This window comes from Hippopotamus amphibius, chromosome 1 (genome assembly GCF_030028045.1).
Source record: "Hippopotamus amphibius kiboko isolate mHipAmp2 chromosome 1, mHipAmp2.hap2, whole genome shotgun sequence".
Lineage (NCBI taxonomy): Eukaryota > Metazoa > Chordata > Mammalia > Artiodactyla > Hippopotamidae > Hippopotamus > Hippopotamus amphibius.
Genome location: NC_080186.1, coordinates 24,864,413 through 24,876,997, shown reverse-complemented (window position 1 = coordinate 24,876,997; position 12,585 = coordinate 24,864,413). Strand labels below are relative to the sequence as shown.

Below are 12,585 nucleotides of genomic sequence, written 5' to 3'. Positions count from 1 at the left end.
AGGCTGAGGAGAGGTCAGTGGAGGGGCAGAGCTCTCAGACGGGCACAAGGGTCCCCTTTCCGATGCCTCCTCCCGGCCCGGCTGCCAGACCTAGGCCTGGCTCACCAGCTCCTGGCCCTGCTCATCTCTGCCCAGGGTGATGGCTGCACCGCCTGCCCCGGCCTGCAGGGGGCATTGACTAACAGGGCAGGACTGCCTGGGAAGCCAGGCCCGAAAGGAGATCCGGGGCCGGAAGGCGTGGGCCGGCCTGGTAAACCGGTGAGTTCTGCTACCTGCCCTCTTGCCCTTGCCTCCTGGCTTTCTTCTCTCCCTCCTGCCCCCTTTGCCCTGTGGGAGCCATGGCTCACCTCTGTCTTTTAGGGCCAGCCTGGTCTACAAGGAGTTCAAGGGCCCCCAGGACTGAAGGGCATACAGGTACGTGTGAGTGTGGGGGCCTGGGCTGTGGTTCTGTGTGGGTGGGGTGTGGATGGGCAGATACATGGGGGCAGTGGACCTGGAGTGGGGGATGGAGATGAGCTGCAGAGCAGGAAGAGGGTGGAGGTGGAGGAGGCCCGGGAGGAGGGCTGGGGCAGGGGAGAAGGGTGAGTGGGGAATCCCAAGCCCAGGCTTGTCCTTCTGCCTCCAGGGAGAGCCTGGGCCTCCAGGAATGGAAGTCCAGGGGCCCCAGGTGAGTCTCCGGCCTCACCTTTGCCTGCTCGCCTTCTGGCACTTCCCTTAGCCAGCTGCCCACTCCCATCTGCCCCCCAAACCTCAGAGCTCTACCTGCCCCCAGATGCTCAAGGGCACAGCCCTGGCCTGCTTTTGCTTTTGTCGGGGACTTTGGTTTTGACCTCCTGCTCCTCTCTGACCCTCAGAGTCTCCTCGTGGAGCTCTCCTGAGTTTGGGCTGGCAGACACCCCACCCCAGACCAGGTCTGCCAGGGGGCAGGTTGGTTTGGGCAGCGGTGGCCCAGTCTGCCTTTTGTGACTTGCAGGGGGAGCCTGGAGCCCAGGGTTTGCCTGGCATTCAGGTACGTCTGCCTTGGGCCTGGAGGAGACGGGCAGGGGAAGGGGCCGCTCTAGGATAGGGATAACTAAGGGCACTTCTGTCTGCAGGGGCTTCCAGGACCTCGGGGACCACCTGGCCCTGCTGGAGCGAAGGGCGCCAAGGTGAGCCTCTGTCTCCTTGGGCTCCAGGCTTGTAATCCTTTGGAATGTCCCAGCAGTGGGCTCAGGGGATGTAAGGGCTGAGGGACGTTCGTCAGAGGGCTGTCCAAGGCCTGGTTTTCCCTGCTGGATTGTAACTGGCTTCAGCTCTGGCCCTGCAACCTTTGTACCCTCTCTTCCACAGGGATCTCCAGGGGCAAAAGGAGCCACTGGGCCTGTGGGACCTCCTGGTGCCAGTGTCTCTGGGCCTCCGGTAAGGGCCCCCTCTGTGCTTCACACTGGGGATGTTGCTGGGACCAAGGGCATTGCCACCAGGAAGAGGGCATGGGGCTGACCCTGCCTGTCCCGACAGCACGAGGGATGGGAAGAGAGAGGCCTCAGCCCAGCCCAGCCTGGGAGAAGGAAGGCCGCACTGTTTGGGGGGAGCCCCTGAAGAATGACAGGATTGAACACCATCAGTTTTTGAGCAGTGACTGTGCTGAGGCCCTGTGCTAAGCTCTAAGCAAACAGAGATTCACTTCATCCTCACAATAGCCCTGTAAGGGAAAGGCTATGGTTATCCGCATTTCACAGATAAGGAAACGGAAGGCCAGAGAGTGAGGAGACAGAGCCAGGACTCGAACCCAGGTCTGTCTGACTCAAAGCCCATATGTTCTGTGCCCGCCCCTTCAAACCTTGGAGTCATTCGAGATCATCTAAAACGATGCAGCCGCATGGACCTCTCTGCCCTGCCTGAGACGTAGCCACCAGCCCCCTGTGGCTTTTGAGCACTCGACATGCAGCTAGTGTGACTGAAGAATGAAATTTTATATTTAACTTTAATTATTTTAAAATTAAGGGGACTCCCCTGGTGGCGCAGTGGTTAAGAATCCGCCTGCCAATTCAGGGGACACGGGTTCAAGCCCTGGTCCAGGAAGATCCCACATGCTGCAGAGCAACTAAGCCCATGCACCACAACTATTGAGCCCATGTGCCACAACTACTGAAGCCTGCGTGCCTAGAGCCTGTGCTCCACAGCAAGAGAAGCCACCGGAATGAGAAGCCCATGCACCACAATGAAGAGTAGCCCCTGCTCTCCACAACTTGAGAAAGCCCCCGCAGCAATGAAGACCCAATGCAGCCAATTAATTAATTAATTAAAAAATTAAGTAGCCACATGTGGCTATTGGCTACCATACTGGCCAGCACAGGTCTATCTAGATCAGCAACACTTCCAAGCTCGTTACCCTCAAGGACCTCCCTTTATTACTGTGCCACCAATGATCTCCATGTTCTGAAGAATGTGTCTATTGAACAAATTGCATAGATTAGGTAATAATAGATGCATTTCCTCATTTTAATTCATCAAAGGCCTGTATAATAGCTAGCTTCGACTCCACGTGAACCCACTAGAATTTTCAAGACTATATAATTCTAGCCTAAATCAAAGAAATGCTACCTTTCAGCCAGTCTGTGCCGTGCCAGGTTGTGGGCAAATGTATAATTTTTCTGAGGCTTTTGGTAATGTTGAAAATAGCCCAGTGAACCGTACCTTTTCTATCTTTATGGGTCCTTAGAGAAATTCCAGACCCAGTTTGGGAATCACTGATGGATTCCACAGAAGCCCAGAGGGGCCACGGCCTTGCCCACGTCCCCACCATCACTCTGGTCGCCTAGCAGAGCTGGGTAGTCAGGTTCCCCGCCTATCCCAGGGAGCCCCCGGTAAAGGCAGAGGTGAAGGTGAAGGCAGCCCTGGTCCTCAGGGAGCTTTGAGTCCCACGTGCAAAGGTGGCCTGTCCCGCAGGAGAGCAGCCATCAGAATGCCCTGCTAACCTCTCCAGACCGTCTTCCCTCAAGCCAAATCCCATCCAGGAGGCTTCCCAATCCTGGCCCCACACTCACTAGTTGTGTTGACCTTACGCAAGTGATAGCCTTCAATTCCTTGTTGACAAAGCGGGGCTGAAATTCCTCTCTCCTCCTCAAGTTAACTGAGAGAACTATTATGATGGAGAGAATGTGTGTCAAGCACTAAAGGAAGAGGGGACAGAGCAGGGACTTTGGGTCACACAGACCTGGGTGCCGTCATGCTGTTGGGTCTATTACAAAATCTCTTTAAGCCTCCATTTCCTCACCTGTAAAATGGAACAATACATCATGCTGGGCTAAGATTCCATCCAGTGCTCTCTGACAGGTGCTTGGCTTAGTGTCTGACACCCAGAAGGTGCTCGGGAAATGCCAGTCTTCTTCCTCCTTCCTCCTCACTTTGCCTCTCGGGCCTCAGTCTCCTCCTCTAGGACATGGGCACTGGGATGTGGTGGGTTCCAGGGGAGCCTGGTGCTGCTTCCATTTGTCCTATTACCCTCCCCTGCAGGCAGGCCAGATGGCTGGCTGCTGTCCAGCCTCCCCCACTGAACCTGTGCTCTCTCCCTTCAGGGCCCTGATGGGCAAGAAGGACAGACTGGACTTCCGGGAGCCAGAGGGATGCCGGTGAGTACCGTGTCTCAGGGCACCAGGAAGCCACAGATGGCTCTGCCTCCACACCCCTGTCTACTCATCCCCCTGTGTTTCTTCCCTGCAGGGTGAAAAGGGATCACAGGGAGAGAAGGTAAGTCCCAGCGACCTGTGACCAATACTCTGGGGGAAATTAGCAGCCGCTAGGGCTCTGCCACCCAAGGGATCCTCTGCACTTGGTCGTCGCCCTGGACTGGAGGATGGGTGCTGAGGAGTCATTCTGGTCTCCTTGCCACCCACCAGCTCTCTGGTTCCAGTTGCAGGGGCCCCAAACACTTCCCACCTCGCCTGGTTGCTGGCCCAGGGCTCAACCTGGATCCCAGGAGACCCAGAGAGCCACAAGGCGCCCATGGGAGGCAGCTGCATTTTCAGATGGGTGCTGAGTCACAGGACAGGGGAAGGAACTGAGTTCGGACTAGTGAAAGGACAGGGATGTGAGGGAGCAGGAGAGAAGGGCATGGAAGCAAGGCTGGGCCAAGGGGAGCGGGGCTGAATACCTGTGCAGCAGCAGACGACGGTGACGCTAAAATGCAAGAATAGCAAGAGCTGTTGTTTGCTGAGTGCTTGACACATGGAAGGAACTCTCTACACATTCATCCATTCCATTCTCATGACAGTCTGTGCATCTGGTATTATTATCCCCATTTCACAGATGAGGAGACCAAGGTTTAGAGAGGTGGAACAGGCTACCCAAGGGCACAGTCATAAGAGGCAGATCCTGGATTTAAATCCTGCCCTCTCCATCTCTAGAGCCTGCCTTGCCTCCCAGCTGTCGGTTTCCAGAGGGTCCTCCCTCCTCGCCCCACTGCTGACAAAGACTCTTGTCTTTTCAGGGAGAGCCAGGGGAGTGCCCGTGCCCCTCCCGAGGGGACCCCATCTTCTCTGGCATGCCGGTAAGTGGTGCCGAGAGCCTTCCCCCCAGCCTGGGGGAGAGGGCTGGCTTCCTGCCTTGTGCCCAAGATGCACAGGCCCCTGCACCCTGGTCAGCTGCCTCCCCACGCAGCCCTGCGCTTGGTGTGGATGTTGCCTATAACCTCTCCCCTTCTTTTGCGACCCCTACTCCCACCCAGGGTGCTCCGGGACTTTGGATGGGCAGCTCCTGGCAGCCGGGCCCGCAGGTGTGTGTCGCTTGTCTCCTCTGTCTCTCCTCTTGTCCGCCAGCGCCCTGAGGCTTACCCATCCTAACACGGCTGACCCCAGCGATGGGGCGAAACTTCTGGGTCTCATGATTTCTTCTCTCCTTCAGGGTCCTCCAGGTGTTCCCGGACCACCAGGCCCCCCTGGAATGCCTGGCCTTCAGGTAAAGGGGGAAAAGAGAAGGAGTGGGGCAGGGGGGGCAGGGCGCATGCTCTGTGCTGGACCCCAAGTGTAACACTTCCCTGCCCCAATGCTTGTACATGTCATTTCTCACTCCCTGTGCTCCCAGAGTGGTCCAGAGGACCCACTGGTCCCTGAGAGCAGGCTGTGTGTACTCCCAGGCCTTTTTGGAGGAATACTCTGCTGTGTGTAGCTCAGGTCTCCCACGGACACCTGTGCCAAGCTTGGACCTTGGTCAGCTGTCAGGAACCCAGAATCTGGGTCAGCTAGCAATCCTTGACACTGGAACAGAGCTCACCATTTTGGAGCAGCGTTCAACTTTCATTCATGCAACAAATATTTTTGCACACCTCCTATCTTCCAGTCATCATTTAGGTGCTGGCAATACAGCCATGGACAGAAAGAAATCTCTGCCCTCTGGGAACTTGCATTCTAGGAGGAAAGGCAGACGATAAGCAAGAGAAATAAATAACATATAGCATGATAGAAAGTGATATGTCCTGGTGAGAAAGTGAAAGCAGGGAGTGAGAATAGAGAATGGGAGGAGCCCAGGGAAGATATTTGAGAAAAGTGTTGAAAAGAAGGAGACATTTGAATCAAGACTTAAAGGGAAAAAAGGAAAGAAGAAAAAGAAAAAAGACTTGAAGGAAATGAGGAGAGAGCCTGCAGAGGAGAGTATTGCTGACCAACGAGGCAGCAGGTGCAAAGGCCCCAGGGGTGGGAACGTGCCTGCCGTGTTTGGGGCATAGGAAGGAGGCCAGGGAGTGAGGGGAGAGCAGTAGGAGTTGAGGTCCACACGGCATGGTGATTAGAGTCTGCGTTCCAGAACCAGGCAGCCTGACTTTGGATCCCAGCTCTGCTATGTGTTAGCTCTGCGATGCTGGGTAAGGCACCTACCCTCTCTGTGTCTCAGTTCCTTCAGCTGCTAAGAGGAGATGTTGTAATTACGGAACCTACCTCATGGGGCTTTTGTGACTATTAAACAAGTTAATGCATACTAAAAGTATAGAAGCTTGCCTGGCGTATAGTAAATGCTCGGAAGGCATTAGCCATCATGACGACAACGACTGTTATGATTTTACATCCATGCTCTCGCATTTGTTTGAGCCTTACAACAACTCCAGTAGGAAGGCGATGTTATCCCTAAGTCAGAGATGGGCACGCTGAGGCTCTGGGAGGTGAAATATCTTGTCTGAAGTTATCGGCTAGAAATGGCGGCGCCGGACTGGGGCTTTCCCGTGCAGGGCAATTTCTTCTGCCCTCCACTGCCCTGCAGGGCGGCTCTCCAAGGTTTGCTTGCCAGGCCACACTTCCCAGAGGCCCTAGGAGGCACAGACAGTAGCTTCTGTGTGTCTGGCTCCCAGCTCCTGAAAGAGGGAGTCTCACCTGAAAAAGCAGAGCAGAATTGTGTGAAAGCTTTTTACAAACTACTCCCCGCCTGCCCTGTTGATTTTAGATACACCCCCCTTCACCCTGGGCTGAGAATCTGCTCTGGTGGACCCCCTCTGCTGATGGGAGCCTCTGTCAGGATTCCAATTCTCTGTCTCGTTGAGAGCTCAGAATTAGAGCCAACTCCAGGTCCCCCACAGGCCAGCCACACCTTTACCAAGGGTCTGGGCTTCCTGCCACACTGCCAGGAAACAGGAATCAGTCTGCAGGGGGCTTGCAGTTTGCCTGGAGAAGCGTGAGAGTCATTTCAAAGTGACCCATTAACAAGCGCACGCTGATGTCATGTGAACCCTGCCAAGACATGCTGGGGGAACGAGGCAGAAAAGAGTGACTGCCGCCGAGTCTGGTCCCAGGTCCTCGTCTGGCACCAGTGCTGGAGACCAAGCCAAGGCTGCTGCTTGCAGGCACCTACCTCATGCCAGGCAGGGTGCAGGTTCCCTTTCCTGGTCACCTCCTTCAGTCCTTTCAGGGAAGAGAGGGCCCAGCAGCATCTCTCTTCAGGTGCAGGAACAGGTTCAGGGATGGCATCCAGAACTCCAGTAATCGCCATCCATTCCTACAGACATTAAGAAATGTGCAGCTCTATAGTTAGTAGACGGTGTGTAGGGAGCCCTCCACTTGTGCAGTAGAACAGGTGGGAGGTATAGTTCTGGGCAGGCAGGAAAAGAAAATCACAGAGTATCAGCCTTGAACTAACACATAGGCAATGGGGAGTGGAGCAGGGGGTGAGTGATAATTTAGGGGCATGATTAGAATGAATGCGGTCAAGGTGTTTTCCCTGTGCTAGGTGCTGCTCTGAGCACTTTACCTTCTTAACTCACTGGGGACTCGGAATGACCAGGGCTGGGTGATGGCACTTGGAGGTGCAGGAGGGGCAGGGGGAGACTGAGTCCAGGTCTGACTAAGGCCCGGTGGAGCATGGCCTGAAATCAGGTGGGGTGCCGGGGAGGGTGACATGTTCTATTGCTGGGAGCTGGGACTTGAAGGGAGTCCAGCTCTCAGAGAGGGCCAAGGAAATCCCGTGTCAGGGGAGCAGGGTGAACAGTGGTGCGTTCACCCAGCGTGTATTTGATGCACGCCTCCTCCAGGCCGGGCGGGCACTGGGGATTTAAAACCGAATGTACTCCCTGCCTCCATGGAGTATTTAATATGCAAATGTGCACTGTGAGTCTGTAAGAGGAACAGAGTCTGGGTGGCAAACATTTAATCTGAGCATCCCTCGTGCCAGGCTCTGTACTAAGGTCCTCATAGCTGTGGTCTCCTTAAAGCCTCACCACAAGCTCTCACTGTTTTACAGAAAAGGAGACTGAGGCACAGAAATTTCTACCCTCCTCCCCGTCCCCCACCAAGTAACCTGACAAAAGTTGTACAGGTGGTCAGTTAGAATTTGCACCTAGATGAGTGGGACTCCCAGGCCTCCACTCTGTGTGTGCATGGGTGTCCTGGGGAAGGTCTTTTGAGGAATGATGCTGAAAGAGTGGTGAAGAGAGGGGTTGAAGCTCGTGGTCCTCAATCTGAATCTCACCTCTGTGCCTTGCTTGTCCTGTGACCTTTAGCAAATTACTTGCCTCTCTGAGTTCTTCGTCTTGTTTTTATTTTTTTTAAGTAAATTTAATTTTTTTTCTTGTTTTTCTTTTTTGTCTTGTTTTTTTTTCTTTGTCTTGTTTTTAAGATGGAGATAACACCTATCCCCCCCTCCCAAAAAAAAAAAAAACCAACTGTGGTGATTAAATGAGAAAATATAGTGAGAAAATATAGGAAAAGTACTTAGCACAGAAAGATATAATAGTTATTTACTATATAGAAGACCCACTGCCTTTAACATGTAGGGGAAGAACTCAGTTGGACTGGTTTTGTGGGGCCTATCCCTCTGGGCCTCCTCAGCTCCCCCTACAGTCTGGAGACTTTTGCGCTAAGAAGCGATGTCAGCCTTACATCAGCCAGGGCTCTCAGCTCTGCAGGATGAGGGGAAGAGGCAGTGGCGATGGTGACAAAGAATCAGAGCGACCTGTGGGCTAGCGAGAGGTGTCCACTCATCCGTGTCCCGTGTCTCTTCTTGGCTGCAGGGAGTGCCCGGGAAGAGTGGTTTGCCGGGACAGCCTGGGCTGACTGCAGAGCTGGTAGGTACCGGCCTGGACTCACTGTCCAGCGCCTCCCTTGCTCTTCCCAGGGCTGAGCTTGCCACGTCAACACCCTTAGCTGCAGTGGCGGGGGGGGGGGGGTCCCTCTTCCCTCCCTTTGCCGAGGCTGGGAGAAGCCTGGGTGCCACGTGGCTTCTCAAGCCTCCACCTGATGCTGTAGGTCTCCGCCCCCCTTCCCCTCGCCCTCTGAGCCCTCGTGTCCGTCTCTTGCAGGGATCCTTGCCCATTGAACAGCACCTCCTTAAGGTAAGAGAGTCAGAGGGAGGGCATAGGAGCTGGGGCGGAAAGGGGCCTTGGGGTCTGATGGGAGAGTTGGCCTGTGCCAGGGTCTGCCAACAGCATTAAGACCAGGCCACGCTGTGGCCTGGCCTGACCTCTCATGCTGGGCACCACGGGTGACACAGCCCTTCCTTGCTCCGTCACCTCTAGAGACCATACCAGGACTCTTCCCTCCTCCAGCCCAGCATCCTCAGGGGGTCCCTCACATGCCTTGGTCCCCAGAGCCCCCGTCCTGGTCACTGCCTTCTAGCATTGGCTGGTCAGTGCCCTGGACTTCCCACGACCCCAGTCCTGGTGGTTAAGCGACTCCAAATGTAGGAGTCGACATTTCTCCGTGTAGCATTTCGTCTGATGGCTTCGTGAGCAAGTGCTCCATGGAGGGCCCCCCGTAGGAACTGCATGTGGTCTGGGGAAGGGGTCAGATGGCACCCCAGGGGGTGCTGACCCCCACGGGCACCCACAGCCCAGAGAAAGCCTGGGCCTGTGGACAGAGCACCCGCCTCATCCTCAGACAGACCAAGGTCCTAGATTGGACCCACTTACCTTAGGCAAGTCATGCTGTCTCTTTGAGCCTCAGCTTTCTCATCTCCAGAGCGCTTATAAGAGGACCTGCCTCACTGCACTGTCAGGGTTGAACGTGATGATGTGCAAAGGCCTGTTACTAAGGCTGGCGTCATGGGTGCTGAGGAAATGGCAGCCTTTATCATCGAGCTTTGCAGTGCACAGTGGAGGTGGAGCAGCAGCTCCTCTAGGGTTCCATGGACACCCTGCCAGGCCGTGGATAGACGCCAGGCTCCTGAGTTCTCTGATACTGTAGTCTAGTTTTCACTAGTAGGTTTCATTTCGAGGCGAAGCATACTCATAGCTTCCATCAAACTCCCAGAGAGGTCTGTGACCCAAAGAGGTTAAAGCCTCCAGGTAAGAGGAGGACTTTCTTGTCAGGAAGACGTCAGGCCCAGCACACTGGGGAGCCTGTGACGGCCGGGATCCCCAGGGAAGTGAGGAGCAGGCCCCATCCCAGAGGCTGTGAGACGGTCTGCGAAGGGCTGGCTCCTCCTGCAGCTGTTTCCTTTGCTCTCTTGGGCAGAGAAGCTGGTGTTTGGAGCTGGCCTTTTCAGTCTAAATCCTCGTGGCATGCCCTTACAGGGGGTGCAGGTTGCAGGAACAGCCGGGACAGATGGTCCCTCCGCGGGCCCCTCCGCCTCCTCCCACACGCCTGTCTGGAAGGTGGCGTTGGCTTGGCCCTACTGGAGCTTCTTCCTGGAGGAAACTCAAAGCCAGTGTTGGGATCGGGTCCCCTGAGGATGCAGCAAAGCTGCCGCAGGGATGTGGCTGGGGAGGAAGAGAGTGGGTGGGGCCGGCCAGCAGGGCGCCCCTGGCTGAGTTCGGAGAAGGGTTCCCCTATCCAGCCCACCCGGGCCTTCTCTGACCTGGGCCCACCGCCCTCCCCTTTTTCTTCTCAGAGCATCTGCGGGGACTGTGTCCAGGGGCAGGCGGCCCACCCGGCGGCCTTCCTGGAAAATGGAGAGAAGGGAGACCACGGCATCCCCGGCGTGCCAGGCCTTGACAGCTGCGCCCGGGTAGGAGGCTGGGCTCGGGGTGGCCTTGGTGCAGGGCGAGCTCCCGTCTGCCCCGCTGACCGGGCCTCTGTCTGTCATCTGCAGTGCTTCATGGAGCGGGAGCGCCCGAGAGCTGAGCAGCCCCGGGTGAGTGGGCCTCCGTCCTCTCTTCACCTCCTGCCCCGAGCCTCTCGGGGCTGCTCACACGCACTGTCCATCCCGCTCCAGGGGGACAACAGCGAGGGAGATCCGGACTGTGCAGGGAGCCCCGGCCTGCCCGGTCCTCCGGGACTGCCCGGCCAGAGAGGAGAAGAGGTAAGAGCAGGGCCCTCACCTGGGCTGGGCCCCGAGGCCGCTGATGTCTCCACTTAAATGTCTCCATCTCAATTCCCCAGGGCAGTTTCATTCCTGCCGAAAGTCTTCTTGGGCCCTCCGGTGGCTCCCTGTCTCTCTTGGGAATCCCTCAGGGGCCTTCGAGGCCTTAGGTCACCCGGTGCCCCTCACTGCTCTGGCCTCACCAGCTCTCCTGGCACCCGGGCCTCCTCGCAGCGCCGGGCCCCCGGCCACTCCTTCTGCCCTGGTGTTGCTAATTCCTCGGCCTGCAGCTCTTCTCCAGGGCCCGCTCCTTCACCCCTTCAGCCCTTTGCTCAAATATCACCTTCTCCCTGAGACAATCCTTGACCACCCTCTCTAAAACGGACCACCCTCCCCAGTCCTCGAACCCCAGCCCCCTCCCTGCCCCACGCTCCTCACCCTCTGGCGTCCTGTGTATTCCTTTCGTTTGGGAACACGCTGCAGGTGTCTACTGAGCACCGCCTGGGTGCCTGTTCTATTCATTCCTGTCCATCTCTCCCTGGAATGTAAGCGCCACAAGGCAGGGATTTTACTGTTCCGTTTATCGGTGTGTCCTCAGCACCTGGACCAGTGCCCAGTACATAATAGCTGCTCGATAAATGTTTGCTGGATGATTGAATGAACCAAATGAAAGGTTTAACATCAGCTTTAACATCCTGCTCTGACCGCAGCTGCCAGTTGACTCTGTCTGTGACGGGCTGGGAGGAGGGCTGTGGACACCCCGGGGTACTGTGGGGCCTGAGCCTCTTCATCCGTATCCCTTGGCTTCCTTTGCAGGGTCCACCCGGCATGAGGGGCTCCCCAGGTCCTCCAGGCCCTATTGTAAGTATCTGTGGCTTCCTGGTCCGCTTGAGAGGCTCTCAAAGGTGTTGTAAAGCCCAGACAGCGTTCTGCTGCCTTGTCTCCAGGAAGTTGGGCAAGACAGAAAGAGGGAACTTCCACTGCCTCTCCTTTCCTACGTCAGAGCATCTGCGGGGCTGTGGCCTCCCACCACCGAATCTCCAGAACCGGCCTGCTCTGCCCCACTCTGCCTGTGGTCCTGCTTAGAGGAGGCCCTTGGGGCGCATCCTTGTTTCCGCAGCCCCATCCCTGCTGTGTTTTGCACCATGGCTCATGGTCTGGGCAGCTAGGAAAGCGTGTGGCAACCTTCAGACAGGGGCTATGCGCTAAGATGGAGGGGCCCTCCATCGCTCTGTAGGGCCATCTCTAGGACAAGCCTACAAAGATCAGACTAGGAGCATTTACCCTGGAGTCCTCTTTGGTGTTGATATGGCAGGAACACAGAAGTGACTAGGAAAGCCTGGAAGAACCAAAAATGCTTTCTTTGGAGGAAAAAAAATGGCTGGTGGGAGCCATCTTAGAACCAGGGGGCCCCCCACCTGGGGGCCCACGGAGGTCAGGTAACAGGCGTGATGGGCTTCTCCTCTGGTACCAGGCTTCACTCGGACTCCGGAAGACGTGGGCAGGTGGTTTGACTCTGGGGGCCGTTGCGCATCTCTGCCGATGGCAGAGCCATTCTTCCCGGAGCCGAGGCGAGCAGCAGATGTCTTCTGGGCCAAGACTTGCGATGAGTCTCTTTTTCCAGCTGCCTTGAAAATATTCCCGTGACTTCCTCTCCCCGTGAGCCCTCAGCCCCAGACTGTGACCCAGGGTTGCTGTGCTTGTGAGATGTGACCTGCCTGTTTCTCCCACCAGGGCCCCCCAGGTTTTCCTGGTGCTGTTGGCTCCCCCGGATTGCCTGTAAGAATCTAGCGCTGCTCGACCTCCCCTTCCCCCCGCCAGCCAGGTCTCTGTGGCTTCTGCTCGCCTCCCTCCCTATCGTGCCCTGGCCTCCCTCCTCCGTGTTTGTCG

General features: G+C 56.4%; 1 protein-coding gene across 6 annotated transcripts in view; it reads left to right on the top strand.

Annotated features, from left to right (window-relative positions):
• The window catches only part of COL16A1 (collagen type XVI alpha 1 chain), a 50,463-nt gene that overhangs the window by 19,843 nt on the left and 18,035 nt on the right, over positions 1-12,585 (top strand). For 2 of the 6 annotated variants that reach the window (XM_057703637.1, XM_057703606.1), the window contains 18 exons: positions 136-258; positions 361-414; positions 626-667; positions 974-1,009; positions 1,095-1,148; positions 1,330-1,398; positions 3,558-3,611; positions 3,703-3,729; positions 4,469-4,528; positions 4,706-4,753; positions 4,882-4,935; positions 8,468-8,521; positions 8,756-8,788; positions 10,285-10,401; positions 10,486-10,527; positions 10,609-10,695; positions 11,512-11,556; positions 12,430-12,474. In XM_057703637.1, coding sequence (XP_057559620.1) covers positions 136-258; positions 361-414; positions 626-667; positions 974-1,009; positions 1,095-1,148; positions 1,330-1,398; positions 3,558-3,611; positions 3,703-3,729; positions 4,469-4,528; positions 4,706-4,753; positions 4,882-4,935; positions 8,468-8,521; positions 8,756-8,788; positions 10,285-10,401; positions 10,486-10,527; positions 10,609-10,695; positions 11,512-11,556; positions 12,430-12,474 — 1,044 coding nt within the window. The remainder of the gene's footprint in view (positions 1-135; positions 259-360; positions 415-625; positions 668-973; positions 1,010-1,094; positions 1,149-1,329; positions 1,399-3,557; positions 3,612-3,702; positions 3,730-4,468; positions 4,529-4,705; positions 4,754-4,881; positions 4,936-8,467; positions 8,522-8,755; positions 8,789-10,284; positions 10,402-10,485; positions 10,528-10,608; positions 10,696-11,511; positions 11,557-12,429; positions 12,475-12,585) is intronic. The other 4 variants (XM_057703615.1, XM_057703621.1, XM_057703629.1 and 1 more) reach the window with 4 other exon arrangements.